This window comes from Musca domestica, unplaced genomic scaffold, assembly GCF_030504385.1.
Source record: "Musca domestica strain aabys unplaced genomic scaffold, Musca_domestica.polishedcontigs.V.1.1 9, whole genome shotgun sequence".
Classification (NCBI taxonomy): Eukaryota; Metazoa; Arthropoda; class Insecta; order Diptera; family Muscidae; genus Musca; species Musca domestica.
In genome coordinates this window covers 22472021-22483843 of record NW_026712435.1, presented here as the reverse complement: position 1 = coordinate 22483843, position 11823 = coordinate 22472021, and the positions used below count along the sequence as shown (strand labels likewise).

The following is an 11823-nucleotide window of genomic DNA, read 5'->3' as shown; positions in this document are numbered from 1 at the left end:
GACCACTTCGATTTAAATAAAAAAGATAGACCAAGATCATGCATTCCAGCTGCTTTTAAAAATGTTTCTACATTGGCAATTGATCCAAGAACACCAACATTGGAAGAAAACCGTTCGCGAACACCTATTCAAAAACGACTTAGAAATAAAAGCTTATCGTGTTCTCCGCCATCTACACCAATAAGACAAGTGTCGGGTAGCCTAACAAAAGCAAAACCCACGCCTGCAGTAAAAAGACCCCGGGCAAGAACTCCCTCAAAGCAAGATCTAAATGCGCTTTTAGTTGAGGAAAATTCTCATTTACAAAACTTGGAAAAAAATTTGTAAAATTCTAGAAGATAACAGTAAGGAAATGAAAAAACAAACTGAAAAGTTGGACAGACTTTGTAACATCCTGGAAAAAAAGTATGTGGAAGAGCAGTTACATAATATTGAAATACAAAAGAGAATGCGTGAACGGAACGAAATGAAACTCAAAATAGTTGAACTTGAAACTCTTAAATATGCTGTAGAACAGGAAAAAGCAAATACGACTCGTTCTTAACTTTACATTATTTTACACAATGGACTAAAAATGGTGGATCCTTACTCTGCATTTGAGTGAGATAAAGGATCTGATGCGTTCCTCAATGTCCGGCGACGAATTTTTTCAGTAGACCGCTGATTTATTTATTCATCCATTACAGCAAGTATTGAAGCCCCTGGCATTTTTACTTTTGGTGTTTATATTATAAAAAACAATTTAAACTCCTTTTTTAATTGTCAATAATTTGTTTACGACTTTTTTTTTCATGGAGTTACCATATTTTTATTTCAAAAATGTGAAATGATTTTTTTTCCGGAATAGTCAAAACGTACGAGTGCTGAAGAAGCAAAAGCAAATCGTAACGATTTGGAAAAGGTGAAATAAATCGATTTCGTAAAACTTCTGTGACATGCCTGATTATTATCGTTTTTTTTTTTTTTTTTTTTTGTCAACATTTTTATAGATAAAAATTCATATCATATTGCATTAATTGTTTAAATATTTTTTAAGGCAGCGACATATTCTTTCGGCTGCATCAATTAGCTTATCTTTACTGTGAAAAGCTATAGATAGTCGGAAACTATTGTCTCTCTTGTCCGGATGAAGTGCAAATCTTGATCCAACTATGAAAAATATTTTTTCTTCTTCCATACACATTTTAAGGAACTCTGATGCTTTGCCATTCTCTCCCAAAGATATCCATATAAAATAGCCACCTTCTGGAGTTATTATTTGACAGCCAGCTGGCAAGTCTCTTTCAAACACTTCACAGGTGGCTAACATGCGTTCCTTGTATGCATCAAACATACGCTGAATATGTTGCTGGGCTAATCCCAGCTGGAATAAACTTGCCACTATGCCAGATGTGTAGTTATTCAGACAGCCACCGCTATTGATAAATCCACTACATCAAAAAAAAAAGTTAAGAGAAAAGACTTTACATTGCTATTTACATTATTACCTTGAATCCAATAATGTTTTCATTCTCCTTGGTACTTCCATCCAGCCCAAACGCACGCCTGGTCCCAAAATTTTTGAAAAACTTCCGTTTGATATGACATGGCCTTTATAATCGGCATCATCTTTTGCGTCATAAGCGAACAGTCTTTTTTGAACTTTCATTCCTTTATAGCATAAAATGTTATAGACATCATCACAAGATATAAGAAAATCATATTTCCTCGCCAATTTGACCAAGGCTTCACATACTTCAGGGGAAAAGTGTATACCAGTTGGATTGTGATATGTTGGTATCGTATAGTACATGGCCCAGAATTCTTTTTTCTCGCTTTTAAATTGTTTTTCTTTCAATTGCTGTTCAAGATCGTCTAAATCCACTCCATTCTTATTTAATTTCACTGACACAATATTGAGCGTTTGGAATTGTTTCATACAATCCAATGCTAGCATATAGGTATATTCGTCTACAAATACGTAACCATTTAAATCCACCAACGTTGAGAGTATTAATTGTAATCCTTGCGTGGCCCCGCTGGTTATGATCAAATCTTCACTAACAAATAGAAGAAATATTCCATACTTAATTTGTGTTGTATAGATTTTTTTTAAGAAGGAACTACATATTTAAGATACAGCGTAATTTCTTAGAGCGACAAAGGGTTTGACCATTTTGAATTTTTTTGAAAAATACCTTCGAAACGAAATTTTTACAAATTGCCTTATAAAACTTACCATTTTACTTCAGATCCATACATTTGTGTAAAATATTTAGCAATCTCAAATCTTGCTTCATAAATGCCAGAAGTGGGTCCATATTGAAAAAGCATAGACAAATTTTCTTCCTTATCAATTTTCTGCAAATGAATTATTTATAAATTGGCTTAGATTTTCATTAATTATAATACAAACCATACGATGCTCCGTGGCTTTGCAAAATATATCCCCACAGTATTGAAGTAAATCAGTGCCAGGGGCTCCAACTCCCAAATTTAGCAACTTCGACTGATAAACATTCCACTCTGTGCCATCGAACAGATTTGTTAATTTTCGTTCCTCGTTAAGCAAAGACATGGTTAATACAAATGACAACTGCAAAGTTAAATGCTTGAAATAAGTCAGAGAATAGACAATTCTTGGAATGGTTTGGGGACCTTTGTGGAAAACAAGTATGTATATAGACTTTGGTTTTGTGGTTTTCCTTTCGTTTCTAATCTGTTAATAAAGAATGTGCCATAACTATTATCATGTCACATTTGACTGTACGTACATACGTAGATATGTATTTAAGTTTAAAGTAATGGCTTCATGATATAGCACAATCACACATGTATCTTATCGTGGTCATATTTTTTTATATTTGATTTTAATGACTACAACAAACAAGGGAATAGCGACCTTTTTAAATGGATTATAGTATTTTGTTGAATTAATTAAGAATATGTTTCAATTATGAGTTTTCTCTCTGCTCTATTTTGAAAATACATAGACCTCAAACTTAAATGCATTGTTGTTTTAATGTGCAATAATTATTATTATATCATATTAGTTAAATATAAATACAAGCTTTATCGTTTACGCGAACCGCATCTTATCGAGGCTGTATTTATGTTTATTTCTGTTAATTTAAGATTTAAAAACTTTGAGTGTCGATGTATGTATGTTTGTTATGTTATAGTCAATTCATGACAGCCGTTTGTGATTTTTTGTCATATGACTTTGCTTTTTTAAATACAACGTTCGTTTAAGGCAGGAATCATGGTAGAAGAATATAGGTAGACGTATCGACGCAGCTGCTGAGACAATGAAATGTCAAACCAATTTTGGAATTGAAATGTTGAATGAAAATTTTTTTAAATTTGTAAAAATTGTTGAAAAAGCCATTTTATAATAACCTCCGAATGACGTCGTATAAGAAAACATATAAAAAGCTACTTATATTTGAAAATAAATTAAAAAAATTTTGACATATCAATGCTCCCAAGCGTTGATGCATCTACCTGTATTTTTCTACCATGGCAGGAATATAGAAAGCATCTGATTGTATGTCGATGAATGAGAAGAAGAAGAGTTGGAAGTGATTACAAGAAGAAATTTGTCCAGCAAGAATTTGCAAACTCTCACTGAAAGAACTGTCAACATTTCTCTCTCCAACCGCTCTCTTTTGCAGAACTTTCGGGTTAACTGACGACTTCCAGTAACAATTTGTAACAATTGTTACAAATTTTAGGGTAACCAGACACACCTATTGTTATTTTATTGCTAATTTCCTTTTTATTTATAAAACTCTTAAAATTGGTGGTGCTTCCTTTTTTTAATTCTTTTAATGGGGGACAAATTGGACGATCTTGTGCCGGGACTTGAGATTTTCTCCTCTGGGTATGTCCCACATCGGCTAACGCTAACTAAAGTTTTCTAAACTTGAGACATATGAAATAAACCTTTTTTATTGAAAACATAATTTTAATGAAATGGTTAGAATCAGGTTATGCGGATGGAATGATCCATATATCTGGATGGAATGATCCATATATCTGGATGGAATGATCCATATATAGCAGAAATTGTAGCAATTTGGAAAGGTATGACTGTCAGTAATAATTTGGCATCAATCTGATTGACCCTCATAATGGACCCTTTTTCGACTTTTTGGAGGTTTTATAAAAAATCCGGGACCAAAAAATCGATAATTTGACAATAACTTCCGAACCCCATAATGTGACAACTTGTTGGATAGGTATTTTCATAAGCTTTCCAACAATACATATATAGCGGGTAATTGGATCCGGGTCTAGTCGGGGTCTTGAACCCGGATTTTTGGGTCAAAACTCTGTGGTCCCAGGTCCGTCTCCCAATAAAAAAAATTGTTTCCCGAGATCAAGTTAAATATACCTATCACTGGAAAAAATTTCGATGATGAGTTTTTACTAAACTAGAGTTAAGCCAAGAAAAATTAACAATAAACATGTAGGGCCTCAAAACGCACTTGAGAACCCCCTGCATGACCGCACCCCCTGAGTTTGTGTGGAACCCCACCAAAAGGCCGCATAGGATGAATGGAACAATATGGCATTTTTTACTTACCAGCGGTCTGTAAGAAAACAATTCGTAATAATTGGTCTGTTCCAGAATCTCAAGAACGCCGGAGATTTAAAAACGATAACCGATTTTCCATTCATGATATCGAAAAATTGCAAATGCTCTGTTCCAGAACCTGCAAGAATGTACTAATTTTGCAATATTTTTCGATGTTATAAACGAAAAAATAGGTTATCGTAATAAAAAGTTTTACATTCTTGAAGTTCTGGAACAGACCAAGAACTAGTAGTATATTCTCTTAGATTCTTGAAATGTAGTCCTTATCTTTATATAATCATTTGGATTGACTTCAAAAAATAAATAAAAATACTAACTCATATTGTAAACTTTGCATTTCTTTAGTTTCAATATTTGCATATTCTTTAAACAGTGACCTCCTCCTATCTTTTCTCGCACTACCCCCCAACTGCAAGAATGTAAGAGTTTTCACCACGATAACCTATTTTTCGTTTATAACATCGAGAAATATTACAAAAAAATAATTTTCCCTTTATAATATCGAAGAAAATTGCAAAAGTAGTAGATTCTTGCAGTTACTGGAACAGACCATAAGATTTATTTGCCATATATCTGGTAAGTGGCATTTACTGTATTTATTCGATAACAAAGATACATTCACTCTCGATATTTTTCGATTACTTTATGTCGATATTGTATCTAAATAAAAACAAAACACAGCGTAAAAGTGACTTGTAAACATCCAATAATCTATCAAAAATGTCCAATAACAATGAAGGATCAATCACAAACCCTGGATCTCAAATCCAGCATCCAGAACAACAGACATCACATAACCCACAATTGGATTCACCAATCCGAGGACCAACATTATCAACTAGTACTAGTAGTTTTGAAGCTCTTGACCCCCATGACCCCAACTTAAGTAAACTGGCAACGAAAATGTTTCGTAAAACGGAAGAATATATAACTAACGAACTGCAGGCACCCATTGAAGACTATCAGCTATTGGAGAATATGAATCGAGCAACAATTGGAAAATATTCAGATATGAGGCAAATAGCACAAAATTTGGCAGTTTCTACAGCGGATTTGAGTGTAAAGTTTCAGGCATTGGTAAGTAAGATAAACAAAATTGGAACTCAATTAATGCTGAGCAATCCTCGTTGACAGGTACCATTAATGCAACAGATTGATGAGATTTCCGACACTGTAGACAAATTAGAGGCCGCTGCATATAAACTGGATGCCTACTCAATAGCTCTAGAAAATCGCGTTAAATCAGTTTTACAAAGAAAAACACACATGTAATTGTAGAAAACCAAAGTATTTTATTGTTCATCGTAATGCTTTTGATTATCCAAGTAGTAATTTAAATATGATTGCTATAATGTTGAGAAATATCAAAGGAACTGAAAAACAAAAAGCCATGTTAATAACCCTTACCATTAGAAAATAAAGACGGTTTATACATACTCTTTGCCACAGTGCGGATCGATCTCACCAAATTTAGGATTTGTGCTTTAGCGGTTGGTTGTCCAAATTCAGTATTTTGTTGCTGTCCGCCCCAACCAACTAAAATAGATAGGCAGGTTAAGAGTGAAGGCTCCATCAATCGTAATTTACTTACATTTGGCAAGGAATCTTTCTTCATGTAAAACGCATACGGCATTCAAACATAGCAAAGAGGCTTCCACTAATGTCCATAATGTAAACATTTTTAATAATGTTTTGCAGTTTCGGTAAGTTTTGAGTTGAAGTCTTCAGGAATAAAAACGATGACGTTTAGTTAATTGTCACACATAGAGTTCTGGCATTTCAAAACGAATGTGTTCAATGATTGCGTTTGCTGAATAAGAACTATCGGAACCAACTAGTTCGTACATTTATGTAGGGTATACACCATGGTAGAAGAATATAGGTAGAAGCATCGACACAGCTGCTGGGACAATGAACTGTCAAACAAATTTTGGAATTGAAATTTTTGAATGAAATATTATTTGAAATTGTTAAAAAATGCATATCATAACAACCTTCGAATGGCGTCGTATAGGAAAACATATACAAATCTACTTATTTTTGGAAAATCATTTTAAAAACGTTGACATATCAATGTTCCCAAGCGTTGATGCATCTACCTGTATTCTTCCACCATGGTTTGTTTGTGTACTGTTTTTAATAAAAAAAAATAAAATAATTTGAAATTATTTGAAATTCAGTTGCAACAGAAATGCATATTCTCGACGTTAATGGGCAAGAGATGTGCAATTTTGGGATAAAACTGTACAGCCCCACTACATTAAATTCAAATTTATGGACAACTTCAATATTTCATGCTTGGTTCTTGGTTTTCCCTTATATATGAGAATTTTGTTTTAAATAAATTACCAAAATTTGTTGCACATTAAAAAGTCTATTTGGCACTAGAGGACTCCGGTACAGAGTTGCATTTTCCTAGTTTCTTGAATTTGAGCCACGTTTCTGATTAAGTCATGATTTCAGTTGAAATTATTCGACTTTGAAGTTTCGTACGTTAGAAGCATTCCAGCATTTATATAATTTCAATTCTTGAAGCGTTACCAAGGTAGAATTAAGAAGGTAGAGTCATGTTTATGTTTACAATGTTTCTTCCAAATTATTCATTTGACAACATCTCATTGTCAAAATTTATTTTTACAAATCCATTATATACACAATATGCAGAAATGGAAACCTCTTTCCATGCAGTGAAATATGGGTATGCTTATTTAAAGTGACTTTATCTTTTTATTTTACCCATAAGCGTTACCAAAAACTCGAAGTATTCAGTTCACCACACACGTAAAACACACAATTTCAACATTGACAATTTAACAATTTCCTTTTATTTTTGAGTAAAAATAAAACAAAAACTGTGGATGTTTGTAATTAGAAAATACAACAATTGGGAGTGTCTTGAAAATTATCTTTTTTTAAAGCGTTTTTAATTGGTAGATTTTAAGATATGTGCCTGGCGTATTTGGGTAATACGGACGTTCAAAACATTTTACACATAGTAGAAGAATAAAGGTAGATGCATACACTCGCGAACATTGATATGTCAAAAATTTTTAAAAAATATCTCAAAAAATAAATGGATTTTAAAAACTTTTTTTATACGACGCCAATCGGAGGTTGTTATGACATACATCTATCAACATTTTTTACAAATTTCGATATTTTTCATCCAATAATTTCAATTCCAAAAATAGTTTGACAGCTCATTGTACCAGCAGCTGGGTTGATGTGCCCAAATAAATGGATTTTAAAAGCTTTTCTTATACGACGCCAATCGGAGGTAGTTATGGCATGCATTCATCAACATTTTTTTTTTTTAATTTCTATATTTTTCATCCAGTAATTTCAATTTCAAAATTAGTTTGACAGCTCATTGTACCAGCCTGTATCATTGTACCAACCTGTATAATTTTATTATGATTTTACCATAGTGGGAAAGTTAAATATTAGGTAGGCCAGCCATGTCATATATATTTTTCAAATTCATCAAAATTATCTGATTCTTGTGTAAAAGATTGTTATTTGGTAAAAAATTATGGAGGATATCGAACAACTCGATGATGTTTTCAATGAAAATTTGGAAAAATACAAACGTTTTATGAGCTATTACAATTCACGGGAAAAATACCTTAGTACGCGTTGGCTGGCTAAATTAAAGAAATCAAATGCAACAATTGAGGATCGAATATTAAGAAATCGCTTTATTAAATATTTTCTAATAAATCAAGAAAACGAAATAAATATTTTTAATTTGGAGCCATTTAAAGCACTCCCAGAAAATTTTAATGAACCTCTAACGAAACTTCAACATATTTTAGTGAGTAAACTACATATGGACTTGTATGTACTTGTATAAAAATCTATTATTTTTCTTCAAGCCTAAAGATCAATCTGCAGACATTAATAGCACCGGTCATCAGGAAGTTTCGAATATAATGGAATTGTTCAACAGATTGCCAGATGAAGGTAAATTTCTTTTAGACCAGCCAATTCCAGTAAATGGTTCATTTTTCGTAACAATTTTAAATCCAGTTCAAACGATATCTTGTCCAAGGCCATATTATTTGTCTCAATAGATTCAGCGCTGATGTAGGAAATTAATACAGCTCTAATTTAAGAAGCATTCCCTCCTTGATATTATTATATAAAATTAAACTTTTCGCAAATTACATAAATTAAACGAATAGACGAAATTATGTATAGCACTATTCTAAATTGTCATTTGTGGGGGAATTTCTTACTCACACTAACTCGAAGAGAAGCAGAAATTTAAATCAAATGGCGAAACATGTGAATTATGGTTTTTATTACAAAAAAAATGTTTTACATCAATATGTTTCTACATTTAATAAAAGATAAAAATATGAAAAATCTTCGTCATGAAATAAAATGTAGAGTTATAAAGAATTGCATTCATAATTAATACTGGATATTCATACACATATTAATAATATTTAAGAAATGCTAATGGAAGCATTAAAATTTTAGGTTTATGCACACTCAAAACAAACAAAAGAACTTTAACTAATTTGAATGAAAGTGTATATCTGGACTTACGGTACAAAAGTGCATTTTGCCTTGAGATTATTATGTTAATGTTTAAATTTCAGTAAATATATTATTAATTTTTTTTAATGTTTATAAAATTTAAAATTCCAGTAAATATCAAACACACAATATCATTTTTTCATGATTTTTTAGATTAATCTGAAATAGTGTAAATATGATCATTCTACAATAGGTTTTTCCTCTACAAACTACTATACCTACAAATTATATGGGTAAAAAAAATGACACGCGCGAACTTTGTTAATCAACGCATTGTCATTTCTTCGCTAAAGAAATTAATTATAATTTTTTCAAACGTGCGTTTTTAAGAATTAGACACTATGCGATATCTCTGCAAATAAGCCATCCGTGCAATTTTTATGATTGAAAATATTTGCCACATACTTTTTAATCGAAAGCTACTTTACGTGTGAATGATGTAAGCGACGAAATTTCGCTTGGATTTGTGTCGGATGGCAAATTATTGAATTCGATTTCTTCATTGGCTGCTGCTGCCACAATATTTTCATTTGATTGTGAAGTTTCGTTTGAGTTTGCGCAAGGCCATTGCTTATGACTAGGAGCATATAAAATAAGCAAGGCGAATATGTATATATTCCACATTCCATAAACGCCAGTCAAAAATGCAGATGTCAATTGAATTTCAATATCTTCATCCCATTTCCAGTGGCCCTCCGCTACTTGCCCCATAATAAAGCCAATAACAGTCAAAGCGGCACAAAGCAAAGTGGCAAGCATTAGGAACTTGAAGCGGTAGATAAGACCTAAGATTAAAATATAGTTAATATTTTAAGAGTATGTGTTTATTGAATATAAATAAATAGGAATGATTCGACGACAGAACCGAAAAATATTTTATAAAGGAATATCTCTGTAGTTTTAGTCAGACTTACCTTCATAATGCAAACGACGAGCCTGTGACATTGATGGCAAGGATGTTCTTTTAGCGCCAATATTACGAAATACCTTTCCAACCATATAGCACAAGAATATAAAGTAAACTCCAGCAGATATGCCGGCCAGTATAATAAAACTTAGTGCAACTTTTGATCCAATCGGTGTGGTCCATATAGAATAAAAAGGATTGCGCAATTGCACACCCCGTTCACAGATATCAAAAATAAACAGGAACAAACAACAGCTTACAACAGCAGACAAGTGTTTCCAATAACGGGAGCGTATAGAATTCTTCTGTGGCGATTCTTGTATCAACATATGTTCTCCAGCAAAGACTAACCAAAACGAGAGGAGCATTGCGTAAAATATTCCCTGACGTATATCGCTTAGTAGCAGCATGTAGGGCATTTCAAAGCCGAGTGTTAAATATTCCAAAGGTAAATTTAAAAATGTCAAAGCACCGCCCAAATAAATCAGCATGTATTCTAGGAGAGCTGGTGATCGTTGTAAGATATGAACTCGACGCCAGAACCAAATCATAATTCCAACAATAAAAGGGAATAAGACAGTTTTTAGTGACAACCAGACTTTTGTAAAACCACCATTTTGATAAATTGCCGTCAGAGTTAGATCATGCATATGGCCAATGTTTAAGTTCATACGCATGTCAGTGTCAATTGGAAAACGCAAATTTAGTAAGTAGTAATCATAATGAAGCGCTCCCAATTCAAAAAGTGGTATCATTTCACAAGAATATAATGTTTCTTGCTGACTTGTATGCACCGAATGACAATCCAGATATCGTTCTTCTATCGATCGCGCATATAATTTCCAATCGTTTGGGGCATCTTCTTTGTTCCGGTAAGCTAAACGGGCATCGATGGTCAATTTTAGTTCCTTTGGTGGTTCAACCAGTCCTACTTCGGATACGTAAGCCAAATCTACTTGTAGAACCCCAATAAGATTTTGTTGCCAACGCGAATAGTCTAGTTGTTTCCCATCCCTTGGAAGGGGCATTTGAAATAGGTACACAATTTCGTTGGCCATTTTGGTATAGTGTTGTTCTATTTCTTCTTGCGATATGGATGCACACTGCCCAGCTCCTCGTGAGTATAACCAAAAAGTGGTGTCATTTTGCCGCTGTGGTTTGTCTTTACATACCATACCCAAAATATTTTGATGGCCTGCCGGTACGGGTGCAAACAGACCACCCAACAAGAAGCAAATCACTTGGCAAAGTAGTAGCAGACTCACCAATATGGAAAGTTTCCGGCCACTTAAATTTTCCAAGATAGTACCAGACATTTTGTATAACCTCCCTTCCTTAAAGGAAATTCCTTTCTAAAACACAGAAGCAATGGTGTTTGTTAGTTTTTAACTTTTTGTGTACCGCTCTGTCGCGCGTCGCTGCTACTAATTAGTTTATAAACAATCGTCGGCGTTATTGTAAACAAAGAGTTGTCTGCTCAAGAAATATTATATGTTTTCAGGGATGTGTAAGTCGACTTTTACCCAAACGGATTTTAGTTACATACGTTGTAATAAGTAAGGTGTATGCATAAATAACAACAACTCACAGTGACAACATTGGGAACAAATCAAGTTAAGCAAAAACTAACCCGGATACCCGGATATTTGACTCATGGTAGAATAAAAATGTAAGGCAGAGCTACCAGCTGATCACATTTTTTTCTAAAAAATAAACACAAAATAATTTTAAAATCAATGATTGGAAGACGCGTACATTGCGGGACGCGGATTGAAGCTATTCACCAGTTTTG

The 11823-nt window shown here is 33.3% G+C and overlaps 5 protein-coding genes across 7 annotated transcripts; 2 read left to right on the top strand and 3 right to left on the bottom strand.

The window, feature by feature from the left end:
- Positions 1-779: 779 nt before the first annotated feature.
- LOC101898464 (uncharacterized) lies at positions 780-4620 on the bottom strand. 2 transcript variants are annotated; one of them, XM_005176889.4, is made up of 5 exons: positions 4568-4620; positions 2396-2575; positions 2219-2340; positions 1488-2039; positions 780-1430 (listed from the first exon to the last, which is right to left on the bottom strand). In XM_005176889.4, the coding sequence occupies exons 2-5, from the start codon at positions 2555-2557 to the stop codon at positions 1013-1015; spliced, it is 1254 nt and encodes a 417-aa protein (XP_005176946.2). In that variant the 5' UTR covers positions 2558-2575; positions 4568-4620; the 3' UTR covers positions 780-1012. The 2 variants fall into 2 exon arrangements, with proteins under 2 accessions (XP_005176946.2, XP_058987586.1); XM_059131603.1 differs by lacking the exon at positions 4568-4620 and adding an exon at positions 2638-2704.
- A 606-nt stretch (positions 4621-5226) lies between these two features.
- Positions 5227-6048, top strand: LOC101900358 (biogenesis of lysosome-related organelles complex 1 subunit 2). Its single transcript, XM_005176900.4, has 2 exons — positions 5227-5656; positions 5714-6048. Exons 1-2 carry the CDS (start codon positions 5300-5302, stop codon positions 5849-5851), a joined length of 495 nt encoding a protein of 164 aa, XP_005176957.1. The 5' UTR covers positions 5227-5299; the 3' UTR covers positions 5852-6048.
- On the bottom strand, positions 5852-6369 carry LOC101898637 (immediate early response 3-interacting protein 1). The gene is made up of 3 exons (XM_005176890.4): positions 6171-6369; positions 6017-6115; positions 5852-5952 (listed from the first exon to the last, which is right to left on the bottom strand). The coding sequence occupies exons 1-3, from the start codon at positions 6256-6258 to the stop codon at positions 5897-5899; spliced, it is 243 nt and encodes an 80-aa protein (XP_005176947.1). The 5' UTR covers positions 6259-6369; the 3' UTR covers positions 5852-5896.
- A 1664-nt stretch (positions 6370-8033) lies between these two features.
- Positions 8034-8779, top strand: LOC101900529 (uncharacterized). Of its 2 annotated transcripts, XM_020040028.2 has the most exons (3): positions 8034-8393; positions 8455-8542; positions 8609-8779. In XM_020040028.2, the coding sequence occupies exons 1-3, from the start codon at positions 8112-8114 to the stop codon at positions 8650-8652; spliced, it is 414 nt and encodes a 137-aa protein (XP_019895587.2). In that variant the 5' UTR covers positions 8034-8111; the 3' UTR covers positions 8653-8779. The 2 variants fall into 2 exon arrangements, with proteins under 2 accessions (XP_019895587.2, XP_058987667.1); XM_059131684.1 differs by having other exon boundaries at positions 8455-8779.
- An 86-nt stretch (positions 8780-8865) lies between these two features.
- LOC101898810 (protein wntless) lies at positions 8866-11533 on the bottom strand. The gene is made up of 2 exons (XM_005176891.4): positions 10039-11533; positions 8866-9909 (listed from the first exon to the last, which is right to left on the bottom strand). Exons 1-2 carry the CDS (start codon positions 11345-11347, stop codon positions 9533-9535), a joined length of 1686 nt encoding a protein of 561 aa, XP_005176948.2. The 5' UTR covers positions 11348-11533; the 3' UTR covers positions 8866-9532.
- Positions 11534-11823: the final 290 nt, after the last annotated feature.

What these genes read in the sequence shown, in the direction of transcription:
- LOC101900529 (XM_059131684.1), top strand. Translation starts at nt 8,112, where the DNA reads ATGGAGGATATCGAACAACTCGATGATGTTTTCAATGAAAATTTGGAA. An exon ending in CGAAACTTCAACATATTTTA is followed by an intron (nt 8,394 to 8,454) that starts GTGAGTAAACTA and finishes TTTTTCTTCAAG; the next exon opens with CCTAAAGATCAATCTGCAGA.
- LOC101898810 (XM_005176891.4), bottom strand. Translation starts at nt 11,347, where the DNA reads ATGTCTGGTACTATCTTGGAAAATTTAAGTGGCCGGAAACTTTCCATA. An exon ending in TCGTCGTTTGCATTATGAAG is followed by an intron (nt 9,910 to 10,038) that starts GTAAGTCTGACT and finishes TTTTAATCTTAG; the next exon opens with GTCTTATCTACCGCTTCAAG.
- LOC101900358 (XM_005176900.4), top strand. Translation starts at nt 5,300, where the DNA reads ATGTCCAATAACAATGAAGGATCAATCACAAACCCTGGATCTCAAATC. An exon ending in GTGTAAAGTTTCAGGCATTG is followed by an intron (nt 5,657 to 5,713) that starts GTAAGTAAGATA and finishes CCTCGTTGACAG; the next exon opens with GTACCATTAATGCAACAGAT.
- LOC101898637 (XM_005176890.4), bottom strand. Translation starts at nt 6,258, where the DNA reads ATGTTTACATTATGGACATTAGTGGAAGCCTCTTTGCTATGTTTGAAT. An exon ending in AGAAAGATTCCTTGCCAAAT is followed by an intron (nt 6,116 to 6,170) that starts GTAAGTAAATTA and finishes TATCTATTTTAG; the next exon opens with TTGGTTGGGGCGGACAGCAA. An exon ending in GATCCGCACTGTGGCAAAGA is followed by an intron (nt 5,953 to 6,016) that starts GTATGTATAAAC and finishes TTTGTTTTTCAG; the next exon opens with TTCCTTTGATATTTCTCAAC.
- LOC101898464 (XM_005176889.4), bottom strand. Translation starts at nt 2,557, where the DNA reads ATGTCTTTGCTTAACGAGGAACGAAAATTAACAAATCTGTTCGATGGC. An exon ending in TATGGATCTGAAGTAAAATG is followed by an intron (nt 2,040 to 2,218) that starts GTAAGTTTTATA and finishes TCTATTTGTTAG; the next exon opens with TGAAGATTTGATCATAACCA. An exon ending in AAAACATTATTGGATTCAAG is followed by an intron (nt 1,431 to 1,487) that starts GTAATAATGTAA and finishes TTTTTGATGTAG; the next exon opens with TGGATTTATCAATAGCGGTG.